Raw genomic sequence first — 23,321 nt, 5'->3', positions numbered from 1 at the left:
ACGAAGTAAATAAATGTCTTTGTTACATTAATAACTTGTATGCTAAAAGAGTTAGAGGCACTCAATTAAGAGCAGAAAAATCTCTCGTTGACCGGTTCTCCTTGTTTTCAAAGTTAAGCATTAACTTAAAATGCTCTTTAATTTTGTTATTTCCCCAAACCCTAGATCTGTCCCCTCATTCGCTTATTCTCCTTTCTGTCTTTCTTCTGCAGAAAAAACAAAGGAGAAGAAAGACGAGGAGAGAAAAAGAAGAACAACAACAACAAAAAGGAAAACATACATGTATAAATGCATGCATACATGCAAATATGCATGTGCATACTCATACGTAAGACAAGGGAGATAGATAGATAGATACAAACCCATACATAATCATATAAAAAAATTGATAATGGGTTTGTTTTATATGTTCTCATTGGCTCTAACTATTGGAATGGTGATTTTGACGTTGAAATATTTTGCTGGACCTGATGTTCCTAAATATGTGTTCTTCACCGTTGCCTACACCTGGTTCTGCTCCCTCTCCATCATCGTCCTCGTCCCAGCCGACATATGGACGGTATTTCCAATCCATTATAGTTTTATAGTTTAACTTATATACATACATACATACATATATATATATATGATTACAAGGATGTATTCTTGTACTGTTTGTAATTATCTGAATTTGTTAAGCATATAAAACTCGATTCATCATGAATTACAAGACATTTTATCAACTTGATTTCCTTCGGACTCAAAATGTTTTATAAAGTTTAAATAGCGTGATCTTGAGGATTGTAATCTGTTTTATTTCATAGATAGATAAACTGTTTTTAAAATGCAATTAACCTTACCCTAGTCGTTTTATTTCATGAAATAGACGATTCATCGAGATTATAGTGGAGAGATTTCCTTCTTGTGGAGTTTCTCATATTGGAGCACGTTCTTGCTTACATGGTAAGCTTCTTCCTTGTGGAGCTTTCAACGATTACTCAATCAATTCCATTGGAGATTATATATACATATGATATAGCGTTGTTTTAAACCTTGCTAGCTAAACCTTAATGAAAAGCTGATGAAGATGAACTATAACTAGTTTAAGTGATAGAAATAGAAACAACTGATGGCATATAGAGATTTGTAATAAATTAATTATTGGCCTAAACAGGGCTGTGGTTCCCACTATTCAGGGTTATGAAGATGCTGGAGATTTTACAGTGAAAGCAAGACTGAAGACTAGCATACATGGAAACCTAGTTTTCTATCTCTCTATTGGTCTTGTTGGGTTCCTTGGACTGATGTTGCTTGTTATTTTCCACACAGACTGGTTTGTTAATTTCTTACTTTTGTCGTTATAATTAAATTTATATATGGTGCTAATTAATTAAATTCCAATTAATGCTTAATTAAAATTGCCCTAGGACTGGAAATATTATGGGGTTTGCCATGGCTTGCTCTAATACATTTGGGCTGGTCACTGGTGCATTTCTACTTGGGTTTGGATTTATTGAAATTCCCAGGAGCCTTTGGATTAATGCGGATTGGAACACTCGCCAAAAGGTTCTTTCTCACATTGTTGCAAAATTGGCTGTCAAATTAGACAATGCTCATCAAGATTTTTCAAATGCCATTGTGGTAAGCCTCGTGTTACTTCTATTATATAACAATATTATATAACATCTTGGTGAAACTAAACCTCTACTACCAATAGTGGTCGCATCAAGCGGATTAAAAGGGACAATATTATAAGTTCCACATCAAGAAATCTCACAAGTGACATGGGATTTATAAGTGTGAAGAACTCTGCTATTTAACTAGTTTTTTTATTGAGATTCTTCCTTTAAATTTGTGCACCTAACATTAGGCCTTTCTCTTTAAGAGACCACCACAAGTAAATTGGAGTTTATAGCAGACAAATTGATACCCTTAAACAAAATCAAGTTATTAAACCTGATGCATACAGAAAAACCGCTTCTATTTAGATTCAATAATGCTTGAAATTTAGATTAGTCACTAGCTGGCCAGTGACAAGTACGTACTAGATAGTTATTTGCATTGCGAAACCTAAATTAGAATAGAATATACAGCTAAATTAAAACTCTTTTTTATTTTTTCTGTATGTGTAATAATAATGATGAAGCAATAAATCTGCATCAAATTCATCTGTATTATCAGGTTGTTCAAAAGGGCAAAAAACAAAACCTTTCGTACTATATCTTTTATATTTTGCAGAGATAATTTCTGATGATGGTGTGCATTATCAGATCACACAAGCAACATCTAAGCAGATGTCCAAGAGAGATCCTTTGAAACCCTACATGAATGTCATTGATAACATGTTGCATCAGATGGTAAGATCTATTAATAGGTGTATGTATATAACTCTGGAGGTGTTTCAGAGTTCATTCAATAAATGCTTGATATATAATTATTGTTATTCATTTTTCTTTTAATTTTTTTTAATAGTTGAAGGAAGATCCTTCCTTCAAACCACAGGGAGGGAGACTAGGGGAAAACGACATGGAATATGATACTGATGTGAAGTCAATGGCAGTATTACGACGTTACCTCAAAAGATCTCAAGAGGAGTATTACAGATATAGGAGGTATACATGCCTTCTAGAAAAAATTGATGGTCAATTTTATAAGCCACTTTGCATAAAATGCGGATCATTAATGCTTTCTCATAAAATTGACGGATGCTTTTGTCAAAGTGTCTCATATTTAGAGATACTTAATTATTTTCAAAAGTATCTTATAAATTAAGATGGAAAAAATACATTTAATAAGGGAAAATTGAAAAAAAAATCCTTTCAGACAATTTCAATAATTTAAATATTATATTTGCTTGGTTCTAGTAAAGTACTTAGAAGTTATTTATATAGACCAAACAGAAATACTGAATATCTAACAAAATTTTCTAGAACCTTAGAGTTGGGTTGATGAGTTAGATATTTGTCTCACTTTCTAGAACTTTATTAATATCAAGTAATAGATATTGATTAAATTGACTTAATTACTTCTTTTTTCAGTGAATATATAAAGTTTGTGTTGGAAGCCCTGGAGCTGGAGGACACCGTAAAAAATTATGGGAGTCGCAAAACTACTGGATGGTTTGCCCTTAACCTACCATTTTTAATCTTTGATTGTCATGTGTCTCCATTAATTAATTGTTCAAGTGTGGATTTTTAGCATTAGTATTCTTAAAGATCTTGCTTTTTGATATATCATTAGAAAACTAAGGTAATATTCTATCATTGCAGGAAATATATTTCATGCTTCAGACCTGAACGAACTGGTAGATTGGCTGGATTTTTGGATACAATCGGTATATTTTAATTAATTACCTCAAAATACTTGTGGTGTATGTATCTCATATGTATAATGAGAAACAAATTTAGTACAGTAGCTAGGCCTTTGAGCTTTTATAGTTCAACTTCGTTGGAAACATGTTTACCACTCCAAAAACTTCAAAACGATCGTATAGTTCTACTTATTACTAAATCAAATAACTTGAGAGTGAAAGACAGACATAATGAAGACAGATATTGCACATATCTTCTCTGCATTATGTATGTTATGAGTACAAATTTAAAAGGAACTGGTCCCAAAAGGCTAATTTGTTAGGTAGGAAAGGCACTTATACTTGTAAACTTCACTTCATTTGCGAGGCTCTTAGATGTGAGACTTGTGATAATTTCCATAGATAGCTCTTTTTGTAACAATAACTTCTTCATGAGAACACTAATATTATGAGTACAAGTCTAAAAAGAGAGTAAATTCTAAAAGATGATTCACTTTACTTGTGAGACTCCCTGATATGTGAGACCGATCATAACACAATACTAAATCTAAGTCTTCTTATATAAGCTGATTTCTTGATTATTTCATAATTATATGATGGTGGCTAAACTTTTGTTAATTATTATTATCATCATCAGAATTTGTATGGAGGTGCATGTTGAAGAAGCAGCTTGAGAAATCATTGGCTGTGACATTGGGTTGCATGTCAGTGGCGATTCTATTAGCAGAGGCCACCATTCTACCCAGTGGTGTTGATCTCTCCCTTTTCTCTCTCTTAATACGTGCTGTCTCAAAGAAAGAGATGCTTGTGCAGGTACGTGTGTGTGTGTGTGTGTGGATCGAGATAAAGTATATCCTATGAGGCATCTTATAATTAGGATAGAAAGGTATTGTTTTATAGGTTAGGAATAACAATGTAAGTTTGTTGGATTGTTTGGTTTGTTGGATCAGTTAGCAGGTTTCATCCCGTTGATGTACATGTGCGTGTGTACTTATTATTCCTTGTTCAAAATGGGAATGCTCATGTTCTACTCTCTCACTCCAAGACAAACCAGCTCCGTCAATTTGCTTATGATTTGTTCGTAAGCTCTCTCTCTCTCTCTCTCTCTATATATATATATATAAATGGATTGGTGATTAAATGGCTCCTTGGTTGCTAGAAATGATGAGAAATAAATGGATTAAATAAATAAAGATAAAAATAAATTAAAATAATCAAAAAGTGAATGGAAGACAGGTCAACCATGTCTATAAGAAAGAATGGTAAATTAGCTGATGAAATTGGGAGTCATGCTAATTCATGAGGTTTGTAATGGGTATAATGATTCTCACATTAATTTGCATGGTATGTGAATATTGGGTTTTATATATCATGTCTACCATTAAAGAAAAGATAATTTAATTCTTTTTTGTTCTTCTTTATTTATAACTCATTCCATTCCCTTCGTCTTCAACAACCAGAAAAGACTTGATTTGAATGGCTTAAATCGTCAATATATTAAAAATTTACTCAAGATGTATCACTTGCCCCACAAAAATGGGGGAATAGAGATATCACCTTTGAATTTGTATGAAAATGATTTTCATTTTTTTTAAGTGAAAAATGACTGTTATTTTGATGCCAATCTGACCTTTCACTTGATAAGAATGGTCCAACTATGTCGACAATAAATTTTTTTAATATTAAAAATTAACATTTTAAATCGATAAATTATCATTTGATATATATAATTCAGTTATGAGTAGAATAATTACAAATAATTGGGCTCTTGTGGTGATGTGTTTTGTAGGATGGTTGCACGATATGCACCTCCCATTTCATACAACTTTCTCAACCTCATTCATCTTGATGGGGGTGCCAAGACCATTTTTGAGCAGGTCATTTACTATCGTACGTCCCTTAATTTATTAATTAATTGATTTGCTGTTTTACAAATTATTGCAAATAATCCAACAGAAACGTGTAAAGGTTCGTGTACTCCTTTGGTCCTATTTAGATCACTCCCAATATATTTTATCAAAATTAAAAAAATTATTTTAAATTTTATTAAACTTATTTTAAAATTTAATAAATTTTTATCTCTACTTATAATAAGGGTAATAATTTTTTTCTAACAGTTTATAGGGGCAAAAAAATAAATAAATATAGAACATAGTGAAGTGCTATATAAATAAAATCAAAATTGATCTTCTCTTTATAATATATTACACAAAACTTTGACACAAATGATGAGTCACACAATGTTGCAACTTATTTGACCAAAAAAAAACAATGTTGCAACTTATTATTAGTGATTATGATTTATTAAAGTTTTTACATTTTATATTGACATTAAAATTTATATCTTGTTCAGAGGATGGGAAATATTGATGACGCTGTACCTTTCTTTGGGAATGGATTCAACAAAATTTACCCACTTATTATGGTTATATATACCCTTCTAATAGCAAGCAACTTTTTTAATCGGATCATTAATTACTTTGGAAATTTGAAGATTTTCAAGTTTACTGATGATACACAAGATATGGATGGTTTTGATCCCTCTGGAGTTATCATCTTACAGAAAGGTGAGTTCAAGCTGGTTACATATTTGCATACTATATTTAATTAATATCTGATATATAATATTTTTAGTTGGAAATACTATATGTACAATAATTTGTCACAAAAATACTACATTAAAAAAGTTGAATATACTATATTTAATTGAGTTGCTTTTTCTGTACTTTCCTTTTCCAAGTAGAGCATTTTTTTTAATCCACTCTTTGTCCTACTTTCCTTCAATTCAACCAAGACCAATTGGTTATTATCTCTGTGTACAATCCTATTCAAACCAAGTCTCTAAGAACCCTCACAGCCATTTTGTGTATTTAGTGAGATTGTTATATAATTACAATGCTAATTGGAAACTTTATACAGTGATTTTCTCAAGATGTTATCCTCATCTAGAATCCAACTTAACTTAAATCTCTTATTATTATAAGTTAGTATTGTATACCGGATGGTTTGATCCTTAAAAAATAAATCTGTCTTTTTTTATAGAGCGTTCCCTTTTACAAAAAGGACACAATGTTGCTGAGCATGTTTTCCCTCTAGCAAGGAGTTTCAGCATTAGTGTTGATGTTGAGTCCACCCACAACACCACCATGGTATGTCACCTTCATATATAAAGCTTATCCAAATGTCCAAATTAAAACTTGTTCGATGGATATTTAATTATGCTTCATTTGAATGGAGGAAAATAGAGAGGATGACAAACTTTCATAAATATACAGTATAGATACTATATTTAGAAGTTTTCTCTTCTAGTATTTCCTCCTCCTTATTTTCCTTTCACTTTTCCTTCCATATCTAAACCAAGCCTTAATATTGATTAGGGTTCAAATACTTCTACTGTAACTTCATTTTCAATCACTACTTTTTTCAGGATAAAAGCGAGGATATCACCGAGACTACAAAAAAGAAAAATAATGACAAACATAGATCAAGAGACGATGATGAAGTGATTCGTAGTGACAAGAGCAGAAATCTTGGGAGCCAAAAGTACATTGCTTTAAGGGCGAACAGCATGAACGAAGAAGTTGCCATTAATAATGGAACTAATGATAGTATCAACAACATAAGTTCACCAACCTTACAAAGAATAGTTTCAAGATGGGAAACCATAAAGACTAGACTTTCAAGTTTAAGACCCAACAGATTCCTTGCTCTCACCAGTACTCATGTTCATAATCAGGGAGGCAACAATGCTGCTTCCCACTCTTCAAATGATTCGCTTGATGAAATCTTTGAGAGGATAAAACATCCACCTTCTCAATATATAGATTCTTAACCCTCATTGAAGTGATGTGGGAGCTGCCAACACGTGGCCGGCACTACGTACTCCCACCAATTAATGATAGTAATTTTTTTAAAAAAAATTGTATATAGGTGTCATTTTATTAAAGTAATCTTGTTTAAGATATTATTGAGCATTAAATGTGAGCACTTCTTCAAACATAACTTCAAATCTTGATTCACTGTATTATGAGAAATTAGTCCCTTTTAATAAACTCAGCTCTCGGTATGAATTTTATCTCTATATTGGTGAAAAAATGTATATATGTAGGTAAATATTTTTTCTGGACCACAATATAAAACATCTTCTAGAAAATTTGCCTGGTCCAAAATATAGGATATTTGATAACTTTTATATTTATTTTTTTAACTGTATCCCTATTTAATTTATTACACTTTTTGAAAAATCATGCATTGAAATTTTAATTATTATTATCAAGGCTTTTATATAGAGTATTTAATGAGGGTATAAATGGAAAGATATAGACAATTTTAATAATTTAAGATTTTAATTAATATTATTCATAAACTGTGAATTAATTAATTATACGTTATATTGTACTTCGAAGAGAGTAATATATTATTCCAATTTCCACCGTTTGAGTATTCCTAACGAGTGATTTTCTTTCATTTAGTATTTTCATGAAAGCACTTAGCCTGTGATTGTGCAACTCTCATTAAAGGTGAGATTTAACCCTTATATTTGAATCGTCCAGGTTTAATGTAAACAGTCCAAATCTTTTCTTTCCTAAGTGGAGGGGCACAAAAAATAAATGTTCCCCAAAGAAGAGTTAGATTACCGAAACGATGCAGGATATTTAATTAAATAAGTTGATTCAAGTGTCTATATCAAGTTAATGATTCTCTCATGCTCTCCCCCTTCCACTAGCAACTTTTTATATCACATTCTTTAAATTTTATAGAAGGCATTTCATTGGTTTTTTTTTTAAATGAGCCTAAGAATATTTAATGTAACTTTTTTATATTTATTCTCTTGATGATGGGCATTTAAATAAAAATATAACCTTTTAGCTTTTACTAAGTCAATCTTGAAGGAGGCATATTTGATTGCTTGTTGAAAAATGGGTCTAAAAGATTAAATGTAAATTTTTTATGTTTATTTTCTTCATGACTGGCACTTAATTATTTAATATATACACACACACATACTTCTTTCATTAAAAAATATAAAGCATTTTTAACCGAATCTCATTCCTCAATGAAGTTGTAACTTACTTTTAAACTAATCCTATCTTTTTATATTTATCTCTACTAAATATCCTACAATAAATATAAAGTCATTATTAATAAAGGTACTTTTAAAAAAAATAATTATACCTCAAAAAACTAAAAATGCCTTACATTTTTAAACATCAAACTCTTCAAAAAAAATTTATATTTTTGAACGGACAAAGTATATATATTTGCAGGTTCTTACAGTTTTATTCAATTTTGAATTAAGTCCCTTCATGTTATTTTGTTTTGATTAAGTTCTTAAAGTTTGATCAGTTAACTTTTTTAATCCTTGAAGGTTAAAATTGTTAATTTTTTCTTTAAGAAAATTATGAAATTTCATATTTTTATTAAATGATTATATAACTTTAGAATTAATTAAATAATTTTATAACTCAAAATTTATATAATTAGGTTGGCTTTTAAATATTTTTTATACATATAGAATTGTCATAACAAATCAATAAAAAATGTACATAGTGTATTAATTTTTTTTTGAAATTTTGGCTAACAGTATTAAATTAAATTTTTTGTAAACCCTGAGAATATTTTTGCTTTGTGAAATTTAATAATTCATTATTAATTTTAACCTTTAAGAATTAAAATTTATAATAGATCAAATTATAAGAGTTTGATTAAAATAAAATAAATTACAGTAATGTAATTCAAAATTGAGCAAAACTATAAGGGCTTGCAAATTATTTTTTCATTATTTTAATTATTTAAATAAAAATTATCAATTTTTTATTGATATGAGGGTTATCTCTCCATATATGGCGTTATAATTTAATGTTAAAAAAAGTAGAAACTAAATTTGATATATTATAAAAATTAAATTTCGGAGGTGAAGATGTAAGTGTTATTTGAATATATATAGAAAAGATATATTCTAAAAGAAAAAACAATTTGTCGATGAAAAACAATCCTACATTGATTAACAAAATTTATAGTGGACATTTGGACAACCTAGGATAAGAAGGATGACACCTAAGGAATAAAAACAACGAATAATTATATGCATTCAAACCAAACCCCATACTAACCGAAGATATCAAAGCCTCATGAAGTGCTAAAAGTTGAAAGAGCCTTTCAACTGTGATTTTTAACCTGAACCACCCCCAATATATTACAAAATTCTAGAAGCAAATGATACAATTTCATGAATAAATTATTTGAATTGATTTTAATATGTTTAGGTAACAAACATCATCAACTTAAAAAGCTTAGATTTGTTTATTTCAAATTTATAGTTATAATTTATAGGAATGAATCATAATTTTGATAATGATTCAACTACAATTTTAATTATTTACTTTTAAACTAATACCTTAATTGATTCAACAATCAATTTAATTTTTAATATCTCTTGTCCATGTATTTTCTATGAAAAATAAGAGTTAATCAGAATTAGAAAGCATAAGGAGAAAAGTGCAGATACCTGAATATATATATATATATATATATATATAAAGTGCAAGGTATAAAAAAAAAAGTGTAAGGTGTAATAAAACTTAAGCAAAATATAAGGACCAAAAGTAATATTTTTTCAAAATCTTAAAACTCTCACTTAAAACTAACTAATGCCCCATTTGGTAAGCTAATAATGGAGAGTACATAAATGGAATTGGAGGTGGAATTAAAACTTAAAGTGATAAAAAGTAAGAACAAAGGGACAAAAATACCAACCAAAGAACAAAAAACTGCCATTGATAATAATAATAATCCTACATAGCGTGGTTTGGACGAGAAGTTCCAAATTTTTCAGAATATCAACTGATATAATAAGAAAAGAAGTTATAATGAACAACTTAAAAAGGATGACATCTAATGAAAACAAACAAAAGATAGTTATTTTTTTTTTAATGGACAGTTATATGTATCCAAAACAAACCACATACTAACCAAAGAGATCAAAGCCTCGTGAAGTGCTAAAAGTTGGGATTGGAGCTTTCCAACTTTGATTTTTAGCCCAAACCACCGTGGATATATTACAAAATTCTAGAAGCAAATGATACAATTTCATGAATAAATTTATTTGAATTGATTTTAATATTTTAATGTAACAGACATTGTCATATAACAAGCCTAAATGTGTTTATTTCAAATTTATAGTTATAATTTATAAGAATAAATCATGATTTCACTGCAATTTTAATTATTAACTGTTAAATTAATATTTTAATTAGTTCAATAATTGATTTGATTTTCAATAACTCTTATTCATGTATTTGCTATGAAAATAAGAGTTAATTAGAATTAGCAAGTGATTCTTTCATTTATGTATTGGAGTTGAAGAGTCCAGGAGGCTGTAATATAATAGAGGTAAGATCTTCTCAATCACTCAATTCAATCATTATGAGGACTCCTTTGCTCCTCCTGCTTTACCTTTATCTAATAGGGGTGGCTTTTGCAGCTTCGCTTAACTTTTGATGTTGTCATCACGCTACTTTTTCCATGCCTTTGAATGGGCCTATACATGCTCGTCAAGCTACACCTGAACTTCTTTCTCAACAAGCATTAAAAGCTATGATAGAGAACCTAAATAGAGCATTTGTAAGTTGAGATTCCTTTCCTATGTTTCAAAGCTAGCTTCTCTAGCTATACTGTGTGACCCACCTCCTCCCTTCGCTCTCTTGCTAGAGCTGGTTCTAAACTTACCTTTTCCTTCCCCAAAACCTAAAATGCGATTTAGAAATGAACTTAGTTTGCTTCTTTTCTTTCGGCCTATTAATCTAGGCGAGCATCTACTCTTTGACTTTGCTTTTTTGAACTTACCTCTTAAAAATTCAACAACTCCAACTTAAAACCAACTCAAGTTTTAAAAATAAAGTAAAATATAGATATAAATATAATAAAAAAAACATATATTCATGATATAAAAGAAAATAAATTTAACTTTATTATTATATTATTAAAAAAAGTAGGGTTCACATGAAAGTTAATAGGCTTGAGCTTTGCCTTTTGCTTTATCAATTTACCAATTCAGGATATCACTCTCAGCTTTGCCTCTCTAAAAATGAAGAGAAAAAAAGTAAAGAGACTCCTCTTCCGTATAAGCAATGTATCGATGGGCATTGCTCTGCCACTTTCTTTCTTTCTTTTAGTAAATGAATTTTTGGTACACTGAAAATTAAATTTTTGGCAAATGGACTTCATTAACCCTAAAATGAAACACATCCCAACGCTGACATTGATTCACAAGCCATCCGCCTCCTCATCTTTGTGGCTCTTCCTTTTCAAAATCCTCACAAGGATCAGAGAAGCGACTTGCACCATCACTCTTCTTCAACCTGATTCCCATGCAAACGTCATATCTCTCCATCACACCTTCCTCTTCTATAGTCAAGTTCTCAGATACATCTTTAGCATCAGCTTTACCTTCCAAAGGTCCTCTCATTCCGACGCTTCCAGAAATCCTAGCTGCCCCATCGACTGTGATTTCTTTGATTAAATAGCTTCACGTAATAGTTTTGAATTTTATTTTATTTTTAATAATTCTTGTGTGATCCATTTTGAAAAAAAATTGCAGTTTTTGTCTGTTTACTTGACTTTTTCATTTTTTTGCTTACTCTCTTCTCCCCCCAGCTTGTGCATATTATTTTTACTTGATTTTTCTCTTTCCTGACAATTCTTAAATATTTTTCCTGAAATTGTAGTTAGAGAACATTAGTTTATAAGTTGGCGTGATTGCTTGTCATTTACTACTTGTTTAGATTTAGTAGACTATCATAGAAAATGCATAACAATTGTAAGTAGCGTTCGGCTCTTACGTGAATTATGCTATTGTTTTTTTCCCAACTGGTCTGACGACATATAAGGACTAAGGTCGTTAATTCTTCTATAATGTATATCTATCCATCATGTTATGTTTGAAGATAAACACGGCTCGGTAGTGGTCTCTTATTTAATTATCCTTGTGTGTGTTGTACGATACAGGGTAGATAGTCATAAGTGCTTTTCTTGTGATGTAGTTTTTTTTTTTTTTGGATAAAAATGGAGGCAAAGCCTAAGATAAACCTAGCCAAACAAAACCAGAACTAGAAAACATAACATCCCTGATTAATGGAGGAGCCTTGTGCCAAATCCGCATGTCCTCCACTGTGATTCCTTTCTTAGCCAATGTATCGACACATTGGTTTCCTTGCTTCTTGATCTACTTAACCCTCACTTCCCAATTATGCTTCAGCCGACACCTTTGTCTCCCAATAAGCCTGCTCAAATACTTCACCTCTTCCTGCATAAGATATGATTAAACAGATTGACAGTATCAATTTCCATTTCCTGTCCGTAGATTCCCATCTTCCGGGCAAGCTCAGCTTAAGACCACTTACTATCCCCAAGCCTCAGCAATCTCTGCTTTACATCAGCCAACACATTTTGCAAATCCAGGATCTCGAATCACTTCTCCACATCCTGCACAGGATTTCCCTCTTGAAGCACCATTAGTGCTAACTTCAACCAACCCTCATCAGGTCTTGTCCACCCTACAGCCTTCGTTCTGCTATTTCTCCCTAGCTGACAAATCAGATTACTTTCTTGTCTCACCACTATTATGAGTCATATCAAGAATACACCACCTTGCATTCTTCCTCCTACGCTTATTAAACACCACATTATTCCTCTTCTTCCACAACAACCAAACACCCACACCAAAAGTTACACACCACTCAATCCCCTGCACCTTCCTATCGTTATTTCCAAGATTCACTTCTAACCAATCAACCAGTTGCAGATTAATAAAAACATTTCAGTCTCATTCATTAACTAGAGTCTTCCATACCTCTTCCACACCCTTGCAGCCACGTTCAACATGCAAAGCTGTCTCTCCATGAACACAAATAGCACATATAGTAGATTCCCCAAACCTTCTATGTCTCAAAGCTTTTGTATGCAATCTGTCAACAGCCAATTGCCATACAAATGTTCTCACACGTTCAGGTCCTGGCCATTCCCATAACCACACCCAAAAACCAGAACAGGAAACCAAATCAGCATCCATAACCTTCATATAACCACTTCTTACTGAGCAATCCCCATTACTTTCCTTATACCAAAGTCAATCTAGCCTCCCCCTCTTCTTCACTTGGTGGCGGTAAGGCAAGGAGCAGATCTCTGATATGCAGAGAAATCCAATCACACAGTTTATTCCAATCCCATCCACCACCAGAATCAACTATATCCCCTACCTTCCAACTCTTCACTTCATCCAGTAGCTTTAAGTTTGTACTAAGTTGTCTATCTTATGATGCTAATAAGTTTCATAACATCCAAATCCGTTTTTTGTCTATCTTATGATGCTAATAAGTTTCATAATGTCCAAATCAGCATTAGTATTGAAAATGCATACAAAACAATTTGAAATAAATACTAATGCTTTTGTCAGGACTTCTTTTGTCAAAGCTTGTGGTGCTTTGGATGGACCCAACAGCAATACTAATACTGAAATTCCTTGTTAGAGGGAAAACATGCTCAACAACATTGTGCCTTTTTCATAAAAGGGAACAATCTAAAAAAGATGGAGAATTTTTTTTTATATCAAACCATCCAATATCTAATACTAACTTATAATAAGTGATTTATTAAGTTAGATCCTAGACAAGGATCACATCTTTGAATGTATCTTTTCTCATTCATAAGATACAAAATAAGACTTTCTTAAAAGGATCGATATTGGATTCCTTATGATCAATGACAGATTTTTTTTTTTTTTTTGGAAAATGATAATTAAGTTCCAAAGAGACTAATTAATTCAAGTAGTCCCAAGCAATTCAATGACAGATTTCTTTTAATGTATCTTTCTTGGCTACCTGTGCTAAAAAAACTGTCCAGATTGCTTCAGCTTCTGCGAGAACCCATCTCTCCCGTGGTTCTTTATCTACTATTAGTTTGAACGCCTCTAAGCTTAGTGATTATATAGTCTTTTAACCAATCATTTTTTTTATATATTTTCTTTGAACTATGATAAAACCAATACCGAATTATGTTGCAATAGTCAAGTTTAATTTGCTATGTATATAGGAAAAAAATTGCTATGTATATAGGAAAAAATTTAAGTTGGCATTATAATGGAAAAGAAGAAAGCTGAATTGAAAAAGAAGCCTAGTATAATAAGTTGAAGAGTTTTCAAGGAAAAAAAGAAGAAGAAGGAAAATACTATGGTATTGTAGAAGCTAATGATTTGATGAAAGAAAGTTGGAGTAAGTTATCAAATGCTAAACAAGAAAAATACAAAAAGATGACTTTATTAGATGGAGGAGGAAGAGAATCATCATCTTCTTGTGTGATACGATTCACATGTTTTTAATTTGAAATAATGACTCTTTTTTGAATATGATTATTGTGTACTGTATTGTATTATATTTTTCTTCCTAGTTTATAGGTTTCATTCAATATGCATCCATTCAAGGAAGTTGTGGAAAATATAGGCAAAAATAAAAGGTTACTTGCAAAGGTGAAGGAAATTGGATTTCAATCTTTATTAGATTTTAAATTCTATAAACTACCTAGGAAATTATGTGGACAAGTAATGAATGCTTTTGACATACCAACTTTGACATATGTAAGTAAAGAGAAGAAATTAAGTGTTGACGGGAAGGATTTACATACTATCTTAGGTGTGCCTTATGATGGAAAAAATGTTTTTTTTGGATGTTGATAATGAAATATCTAAAGTATTGAAGAAGGATTGTATTGGCAAAACTTTTACTGAGTTAAAGAATATGATAATATCAAGCAAAGCAAAAAAAAAATTTGAAATAGTATTTTTATTATTCACTCTTAAAATATTTCTTTATCCCATGATAAGTACAACAATTAGTATGAGGATCATTTAAACATTGAGTGGTAAAGAAATTGTTGAAGAATGTGATTGGTTATCTTATATTGTTTGAACTTGTTAAAAAGATTTCATTTTATAAGGCAACATTAAAAAGTGGATGGAGGAAGAAGAATGTGGGATAATGTTTCTTTTTCTTACTGGTATAGATTATTTCTAAAATTTTCATATTTTGTTTCAATTTATTTGCTATTGGTTGGATTGTAAATGCTTTCCTTGTGTAGATATTTTATATCCACCATTTTCTATTAGAACCAACACTATCAATAAATGGTAGAAGGCCTGTGATATATTTTTGAAACTATGACATGGTGCAATTGTGGGTGAAGTTGGAAAAAGAAAGTGTTGATGGAATTTTTTATGGAGGTCCAACCTGTGCAATTGAAGTTTTACCTCCCATTGTAACGATAACTCATTTGATAAACATATTTCTATTGTAACGATAACTCACTTGCTCTAGACTTTGTTAGAGAATTATATGAATATTTTCTACAATATGCCAACATATTTGCAAGTAAAGTGTTATGAGGTGAAATAAAGTCTAGAGCAGCTTCAAATATTTGAAAGTAAAGCTATTGTGAGGTTTAATGAACCAAATGCAAAAAACGTGGATAAAAAGGAAGGTGGAGATGGAGATGGAGATGAAGCTGGAGTTGGAGAAGATGCAGATGGAAGCGCTAATTATTATGGCATTAATAGACAATATAATGATGATAAGGAAGGAAAAGAAGAACTTGTACTTGAACATGAAAGTGAATAAAGACAAAATGGTAAGGAGAGGAGAAGAACAGATGAAACCTTGATGATTTGAATGTTTAAAAGGGAAATGATTGAAGTAAAGTTGTCATCTTTTTTTAAAGAATCAACATGAGATTTATTAAGGAATAGCAAATATATAAATATTGCACCAGGCAAACCAATGAAGCAAAGGATGATAAGTAAGTAATATGATTTTATTTTTTTACAATAGTAGTGTTTTATCTTTAATATAATAGTAATTTTTTTCCTAGGTATGTTGTTAAATATATTATTACTATCTAACTAGGGTAGAAAGCTAGAGTCTTGGTTCTAAAAAGTTTAATTGGATATCACATTGAGTATTGGATGTGATCTTTGTAGGTGATGAGTATTACTGCAAAAGTGATGGTTGGTGAGCAACTTTATGATGAGGCGGTGCAGAGGTACATATTTGATTCAAAGTTTATGATGAACGTAAGGGATGAAAAACAAAAATGGTCTATCTATGTGGATGCAAAAATGATTATGCTTGATAAGCTAGGGTATAACATTGCAAATTGTGATTTCATCTTCTTACCCATTTTTTGTGTGAAATCATTGGTTTTGTTATTGTGCTAACCTCAAAAACTACAAATTTTTAATCCTTAATTCATTGGTTGAGATATATAAAGAGAAGAAGGTTATGGCTAGATTTATGGTGTGATTCATTGATACTATTGTATAGCTACTTTAGGTAACCTAAATCTGCCAATTTCTATTATGTAACATTGGGAATTGTTTGTAGAAGAATAAAATAGTAAATTTATTCTAAGCATGTGACCCACAAACTTATGGAGAAAATTTTTAGATGGAGATTATATTTGAAGAATTGCACAAACAAAGTAATGTATAAGTAATTATATGAACAACTATTTGCTTATATATTCAATTCAAATAGACATTTAACTTTATTTCTAACTGTTCATATTTTTAGAGATAACTGTGGCATATATGTCATCAAATACTATGCAGAATGTGATAGTAGAAAAAAAAAAAGGAGGAGGAAGTCCTACAGTGGAAATATTTTCAAATGTATTTATATGTGATATGTAATTTATTTAATTCTTCTCTTACAATTATCAATGCTCAACTTTAATTTTTTTTTAATGATTTTTAAGGAACAACTGAGATGGTTGAGGATTGATGTGGTATAGTAGTTAATTAATCACAAGAGAAATAAAGTGAGAAATAAAGTTTTTGCCTCTATTTTAATTGCTAACCAATAGAAGAGGGCGTGGAAAAAGTTTAAATGAATTTTAATGACATGCATGTATGTTGTAATTATAGTGTTTGATGCTTGTACCTTAGGATTTTTGTGTAATCTATTATATATTTAAGTATGATTTAGTCTGTTTGTAATGGGGAATAGACTCCAAAGATTTGCAATTTTGTATTCTAGTTTTGCAATCAATTTGTGTTGACTTTGCATCTTTCTTTTCCTATTTTAAGTGGAAATTCAATTGTTAATTTTTAATGTTGAAAAGTATCAAGTATAACAACACCAAGGATTTGAAACTTTGTATCCTAATTTTGCAATCAATTTGTGTTGAATTTGCATCATTCTTTCTCAATTTTTAATGGGAACTCAATTATTAATCTTTAATGTTAAAAAGTATCTAAATGTCACAGCACAAGGGATTTGCAACTTTGTATGCTAATTTCACAATCAATTTTTATTGAATTTGTATCTTTTTTTTCAATTTTAAATGGGAACACAATTGTTGATCTTTAATGTTGAAAAGTATCAAGTGTAACAATACTAATGATATGCAAATTTGTCACCAAATTTTGCAATCAATTTATTGAATTTGCATATTTCTTTTTCACTTTTAAATGGGAACACAATTTATGATCTATAAGGGTGAAAACACTTATGATAAATTTGCAAATTTAAAGAGAAAATAATTTAGTGAATGTTTGAAGTTGAAAAGTAATCAAGTTATTATTGTAAGAGATAACTCTAGTTTTCAAGTTCAATTCTCAAATTTGCAACTTCATTATAACAAATTTACAACTTCTTTTTCAAATTTTAAGAAGAAATACTTAGTAAATGTTTGAAGTTGAAAAGTAATGAAGTTATTATTCTAAGAAATAGCTCTAGTGATTTGCAAGTTTAATTTTCAACTTTGTTATGATAAATTAGTGATTTTTTTTAAATTTTAAGAGGAAATACTTTAGTGAATGTTTGAAGTTGAAAAGTAATTAAGTTATTATTGTAAGAAATAGCTCCATTAATTTGCAAGTTCAATTCTTAATTTTACAATTTCGTTACGATAAATTTATAATTTATTTTTCAAATTTTAAAAGGAAACACTTTAGTGAATGTTTGAAGTTGAAAAGTAATCAAATTATTCTATAAGATAACTCTAGTGATTGTCAAGTTTAATTTTCAATTTTGCAATTTTGTTATGTTAAATTTGCAACTTCTTTTCCAAAGTTTAAGAGGAAACACTATAGCGAGCACAAAATATATGAATTGTGAATATAAATTACATGTATTCAATTATTTAATACATTTGCACATATTAGTAGTCCACATATATAAAAGCATCAACTTGAATTTATAAAATAATTTTGCAATTTTGTTACGTTAAATTTGCAACTTCTTTTCCAAAGTTTAAGAGGAAACACTATAGCGAGCACAAAATATATGAATTATATATATATATATATATATATATAAGTTACATGTATTCAACTATTTAATGCATTTTCACATATTAGTAGTTCACATATACAAAAACATCAACTTGAATTTATAAAATAAGGGTTGCTATGTATAAAATTTTGTGTGCGTGCATGCGTGCGTACGTGTGTGTGACCTTCTTTTATGAAGACTTGTAACACCAAGAGGTCTGTCAACTAGTCAAGATGTTCTAGGAGGCATAAAAAAGGCCTAGTTCATAAGCCTAGACATTATCAAGGCAATTGGCTTTATCATGTCATGGGTCTAACAAGATGCATAATGCCATTATACATTTTCTCCTGTGAGCTAGCATTTCTCAATACACATTATCATGTGTTTTTTTAATGACTACACAAGGAAGTAAGAAAAGTAACGGCTTTTTCTATTAATGTTCTAACAAAAAGGAGGTAAAGTTTATACCGATAAAACGAAATGCTATACGAGTATGAAGGATAGTGAAAGCATAGTCAAGTATTTAATTCTACCTGATATTGTGTTTAAAATGTTTCTAGATAGATAAGGATATGTCCACAACACTTGGAATATGGAAAGATTGTATAAGGAATTAGATTCGAAAGCTATGTAGAATGGACAAAAGACCAGAGCACAAAAGTTGAAGCTTATACTAGAATAAGGATAGCTATACTAGTACAGTCAAGAATACTCATAAAATATGTTATGTGTTTGTTGTTTCATAATAACTAATGTATTGGAATAAATCTTCGTAAAAGATGATGATTTACAAGACACCATATGAAAATAAAGAGGCAATATTTGAATAAGACAAGTTATATCCATATGGGTGATGATATTCTAAAATAAGGGGAATTATACCCAAATAAGGATCATTATTCCAAAGTAAAGAGGTAAACAGATATTTAAAGGAAATTCTGAGGAATAAGCCACTATACTAATATAAAGGAAGTTGTACTAGTATAACCAAAGTTAGAAAGCAATATTGAAGCTATATCAATATTAGACAAAAAATAAAGGGAATAAAGAGCTTGTATCAATATAAAGGACCCAAGGAAACTTGAAACATCGAGAAGCTTCAAAAACAAAAATCAAATGAAACAAAGATTGAATTCACCTGAAAAATTTCTCATAGGGCAAATTAAACTTAAGGAAAATTTTGAGCAAAGTCAAATACTTAAATTAGAAAGAATTTCAAGAGATTTAACTTTGGAAGTTTGTGAAATACTTTGTTGTTTCGGAATAGTAAAGGCTATGCAGGTATAAAGGTAATGATGACATAATTTAACCTAGTTACCCTTAAATGCCAATAGTTTCCATTAAATTTTTCTATTAAACAAAATTTTCTCTCATTTTGTGATTATTAAAACTAAAGTTCAACAATTTTATCCATGTATAATTAAAAGTTAAATTTCTAAAAAAATTCAATCAATTAAATACTTATTTTTTAGTTTTTTCCTTTCATTTAAATTAAATTTATAATTTTATTTCATATCTAACATATATTATTTTTACTATATAAGTGTTATATCCATTGTTATTTTCTAGTGTGGATCATACACCTTGTGAACACCATATTTTGTCCGGATATTTTTTTAAAAATTTAATAATAAATAACTAAAAAAATAAAATTTAATTCTTTTTAGGATTATATTTTTAAAATAAAAAAAACTTTAATTAATAGGGTTTAATATTATAATCTGCTGATTAGAATTTTATTTCTTTAGCTCATAAAAAAAACAACTAAAAATATAATAAATATGAAAAAATGAAAATTCAATCCTTTAAGGATTATTTTTCAAAAAAAAATATAAATAAACAACTAAAAATTGTGATTAAATATATATTTATATATACATGTGTGTGTGTGTGTGTGTGTGTGTGTGTGTGTGTGTTTGTGTGTGTGTAAACCGAAGGTTAAACGCTGGAACGTGTGTGTGTGTGTTCACTGAAGGTTAAACGCTAGAGCGTTTAACCATCCATTCTAGTCCTTCATTGTAGAAACACCAGACAAGCGAAGGAAGCATACACACATAACCAAAAGACTCAAGCCTTTTTTAGCAGGATCAGAGGAGACGTGACAAAACAAAAAAAAAAAGAAGGAAGCACACACACAGACGCGAGATCGGACAGACACAGAGAACACACACACGCGCGAGACAGATCAAACAGACACAGAGAACACACACACAGCAGGAACGCAGCAGAAGTTAGAGGCAGAGTAAGAGGGCACACGTACGAAAAAGAAGAGAGAGCAGCAGCAAAAAAAAAGCAAAAAAAATAAAGGCTAACGTTTGCACATGAAACACGCGACCGGGAGACGTGGAGAGTTATTGTAAAAAAAATGAAATGCAGAGCATAGAAAAAGGAGGAAGCACCACTCATACAACAAAGCCAGAAATGAGGGAGCTTTCGGCACACGCATGCACAGAAAAAACGTGCAGAAAAACAGAGCATTAAAAAAAAGGCAGAAAGGAAGAAAAGAGGAGACCGAGAGGGAGAGACCTGGAGTATAAAAACACAGAAAACAAGAGCACCGGGGAGGAGAGAAAAGAAGAAGAAAACAGGGGCAGGGGGACGAACGAAAAGAGGATAAGAGAGGGAGAAGAAAAGAAGAAGAAAAACAGAGCTAGAGAAGGACGGAGAGAATTGGGAACGAGAAATAGAGACTGGAGCTGACTGAAAGAGAAACATTCCATTTCAGAAGCGTGACTGGGAGCTAACTAGTCATTTCCATCGGCGAAAAGCTGCAGAGCAAAGTTGGGGACTCCCATTTCTTCGGTCTTCCTTCCGAAGGCCAGAACCTCTACTCTCGCGCCGTTCAAGTCACATTTTTCGAGTGTGACACACCTATTATTTTATTATGAATCCCATGTGATTTTTTTTAAATATTAAAATTTTATATATTTTTTAATTTTTAAAATTAAATTTCTAATCTCATTACAAATTTTGTATTCACCATTTTCATCGTGTCTCACCAGTCACCTTTATTATGTTTTTTCCTTACTATTGGCACTTGCGAATCTTTCTTATAATTGAATTAATAGTCATTTTATTTTACTCAAAATATGAATAATAATTTATTATTTTATGAATTTTTATTTATCCCCACATAATTAAAATTAAATTACCAAAAAAATCCAGTCAGTTAAACACTTTTTTATCTTTCATTTAAATTAAGTTTGTAATTTAATTGCATATCTAATACCTATTATTTTTATTTACAAATATTATATCCATCATCATTGTCTAACATAGATCCTACACATATTATTTTTATCATGAATTCCATGTTCTTTTTTCAAAATATAACAATTTTTTTCATTTTTTAATATTAAATTTGTAATTTCATAGCAAATTTCATATTTATCATTTTTATTTTGTCTGATCTTTATGTGTGTGTATATTTACTATGACCTCCGCACCTTTTTTTTTTTTAATAACGTGGGCTCCACATTATCATTCAAAACTTCAAAAAAAAAGTATTCTTTAATATTATAAAGCATCATTTAAAATTCTGTAGATCTACTGTATTTTGATGTGATTTTACAATATAGTAAAATGAGGCGAGAATATTCTAGTTAGGACCTTAGAGCTACTCCAAAAAACACAAAATTCTCTTTTAAATATATATCCTTTGTATAAACTTATTCCCCTACATCTAATAAAAAATTTTATAACTCCAAAACATTAATTTAAAAGACTTTATTCATCACAATTCTTTACTCTAAGCTCAAATCTTACTCAAAAAATCATCAAATCTTATCAACAATCTATATGTATAAAGATTAAACTTCTAAAACCTCAAAATAGATCTATATATATATATTATTAGATTAGTTTCCTATAAGCAAAAAGACCCAAGAATTTTAAACGTGTCACATTCTATATTTTTCCACCATTGAAAATAAAAAAATTATGAAGATAAATAATTGAAACAAAAACTTTAAAATACTCACTTGATCTTGAAAAACCTCAAATCAATCTGGAAGTAATCTCATTATAGCACCAGTGTTCTAAAATCTCCCAGTCTCGCACGCTCGACGCGCTCTTTCACACGCTTCTCTATAAGCTCCGCTGGAAATTTAAAAGCTGATAGAAGTGGTGTATGAGCATTAGGTTTAATAATAAATGGAATGGAAGCCATCAAAAAATGAAAAATACAAAATAAAAAAATTAATGCAATTTTTTTTGGCCAAACCTTTTTTTTTCCTTTTGCATTTATTTATACAATATTGTATCATACATATATACATACGTATGTCCACACACATGCATATATATTATATTTATTATCATTTGTTTTTTAAAAATAAATCCTTATAATTTATCTTATTTTAGTTGAATTTTCTTTTCTCAAATAACGATATCGTAATTTCAACTACCATGAAATAACATCATTCTTAGATCTCATAATCAATCAATTCTCTTTCTTAAATTATTTTATTTATTTATTTACTCTATAAATGTTCAATAATTTCGTATGCCTCAAAATTCCCTTCACATATTACAAAATTGCTTATAATTAATTCATTACCTTGAAATAAAAATCTAGGAAGTTACAAAATACTACCTTACAATGACGACAAACTAAAATATATATTCAATTTTATGTTTCTTGTTGTTCACTTTGTCCCATGTACTGATTTGCTTTAGTCGCAATAATCATATGGAAAAAATTAATTAAATAA

General features: G+C 30.0%; 1 protein-coding gene across 3 annotated transcripts; it reads left to right on the top strand.

Annotated features, from left to right (window-relative positions):
• Positions 1-228: 228 nt before the first annotated feature.
• Positions 229-7,303, top strand: LOC129304592 (uncharacterized). 3 transcript variants are annotated; one of them, XM_054944302.1, is made up of 14 exons: positions 229-559; positions 866-942; positions 1,154-1,312; positions 1,506-1,620; positions 2,250-2,336; positions 2,452-2,591; positions 3,018-3,098; positions 3,249-3,313; positions 3,927-4,102; positions 4,240-4,370; positions 5,079-5,166; positions 5,643-5,856; positions 6,332-6,438; positions 6,717-7,303. In XM_054944302.1, exons 1-14 carry the CDS (start codon positions 392-394, stop codon positions 7,119-7,121), a joined length of 2,013 nt encoding a protein of 670 aa, XP_054800277.1. In that variant the 5' UTR covers positions 229-391; the 3' UTR covers positions 7,122-7,303. The 3 variants fall into 3 exon arrangements, with proteins under 3 accessions (XP_054800277.1, XP_054800276.1, XP_054800278.1); XM_054944301.1 differs by having other exon boundaries at positions 1,407-1,620; XM_054944303.1 differs by having other exon boundaries at positions 503-559; positions 1,176-1,312; positions 1,407-1,620.
• The last annotated feature ends 16,018 nt before the right edge of the window (positions 7,304-23,321 follow it).

This window comes from Prosopis cineraria, unplaced genomic scaffold (assembly GCF_029017545.1).
Source record: "Prosopis cineraria cultivar Desert tree isolate PC_DT_omini unplaced genomic scaffold, ASM2901754v1 PC3, whole genome shotgun sequence".
In the NCBI taxonomy this organism is placed as follows: domain Eukaryota; kingdom Viridiplantae; phylum Streptophyta; class Magnoliopsida; order Fabales; family Fabaceae; genus Prosopis; species Prosopis cineraria.
This window is presented reverse-complemented; position numbering and strand designations above follow the sequence as displayed.

Excerpts from the sequence above, each read along its gene's own strand:
- LOC129304592 (XM_054944301.1), top strand. The coding sequence starts at position 392 with ATGGGTTTGTTTTATATGTTCTCATTGGCTCTAACTATTGGAATGGTG. Across the intron at positions 1,313-1,406 it reads GTTATTTTCCACACAGACTG|GACTGGAAATATTATGGGGT; the intron begins GTTTGTTAATTT and ends AAATTGCCCTAG. Across the intron at positions 4,103-4,239 it reads AGAAAGAGATGCTTGTGCAG|TTAGCAGGTTTCATCCCGTT; the intron begins GTACGTGTGTGT and ends TTGTTGGATCAG.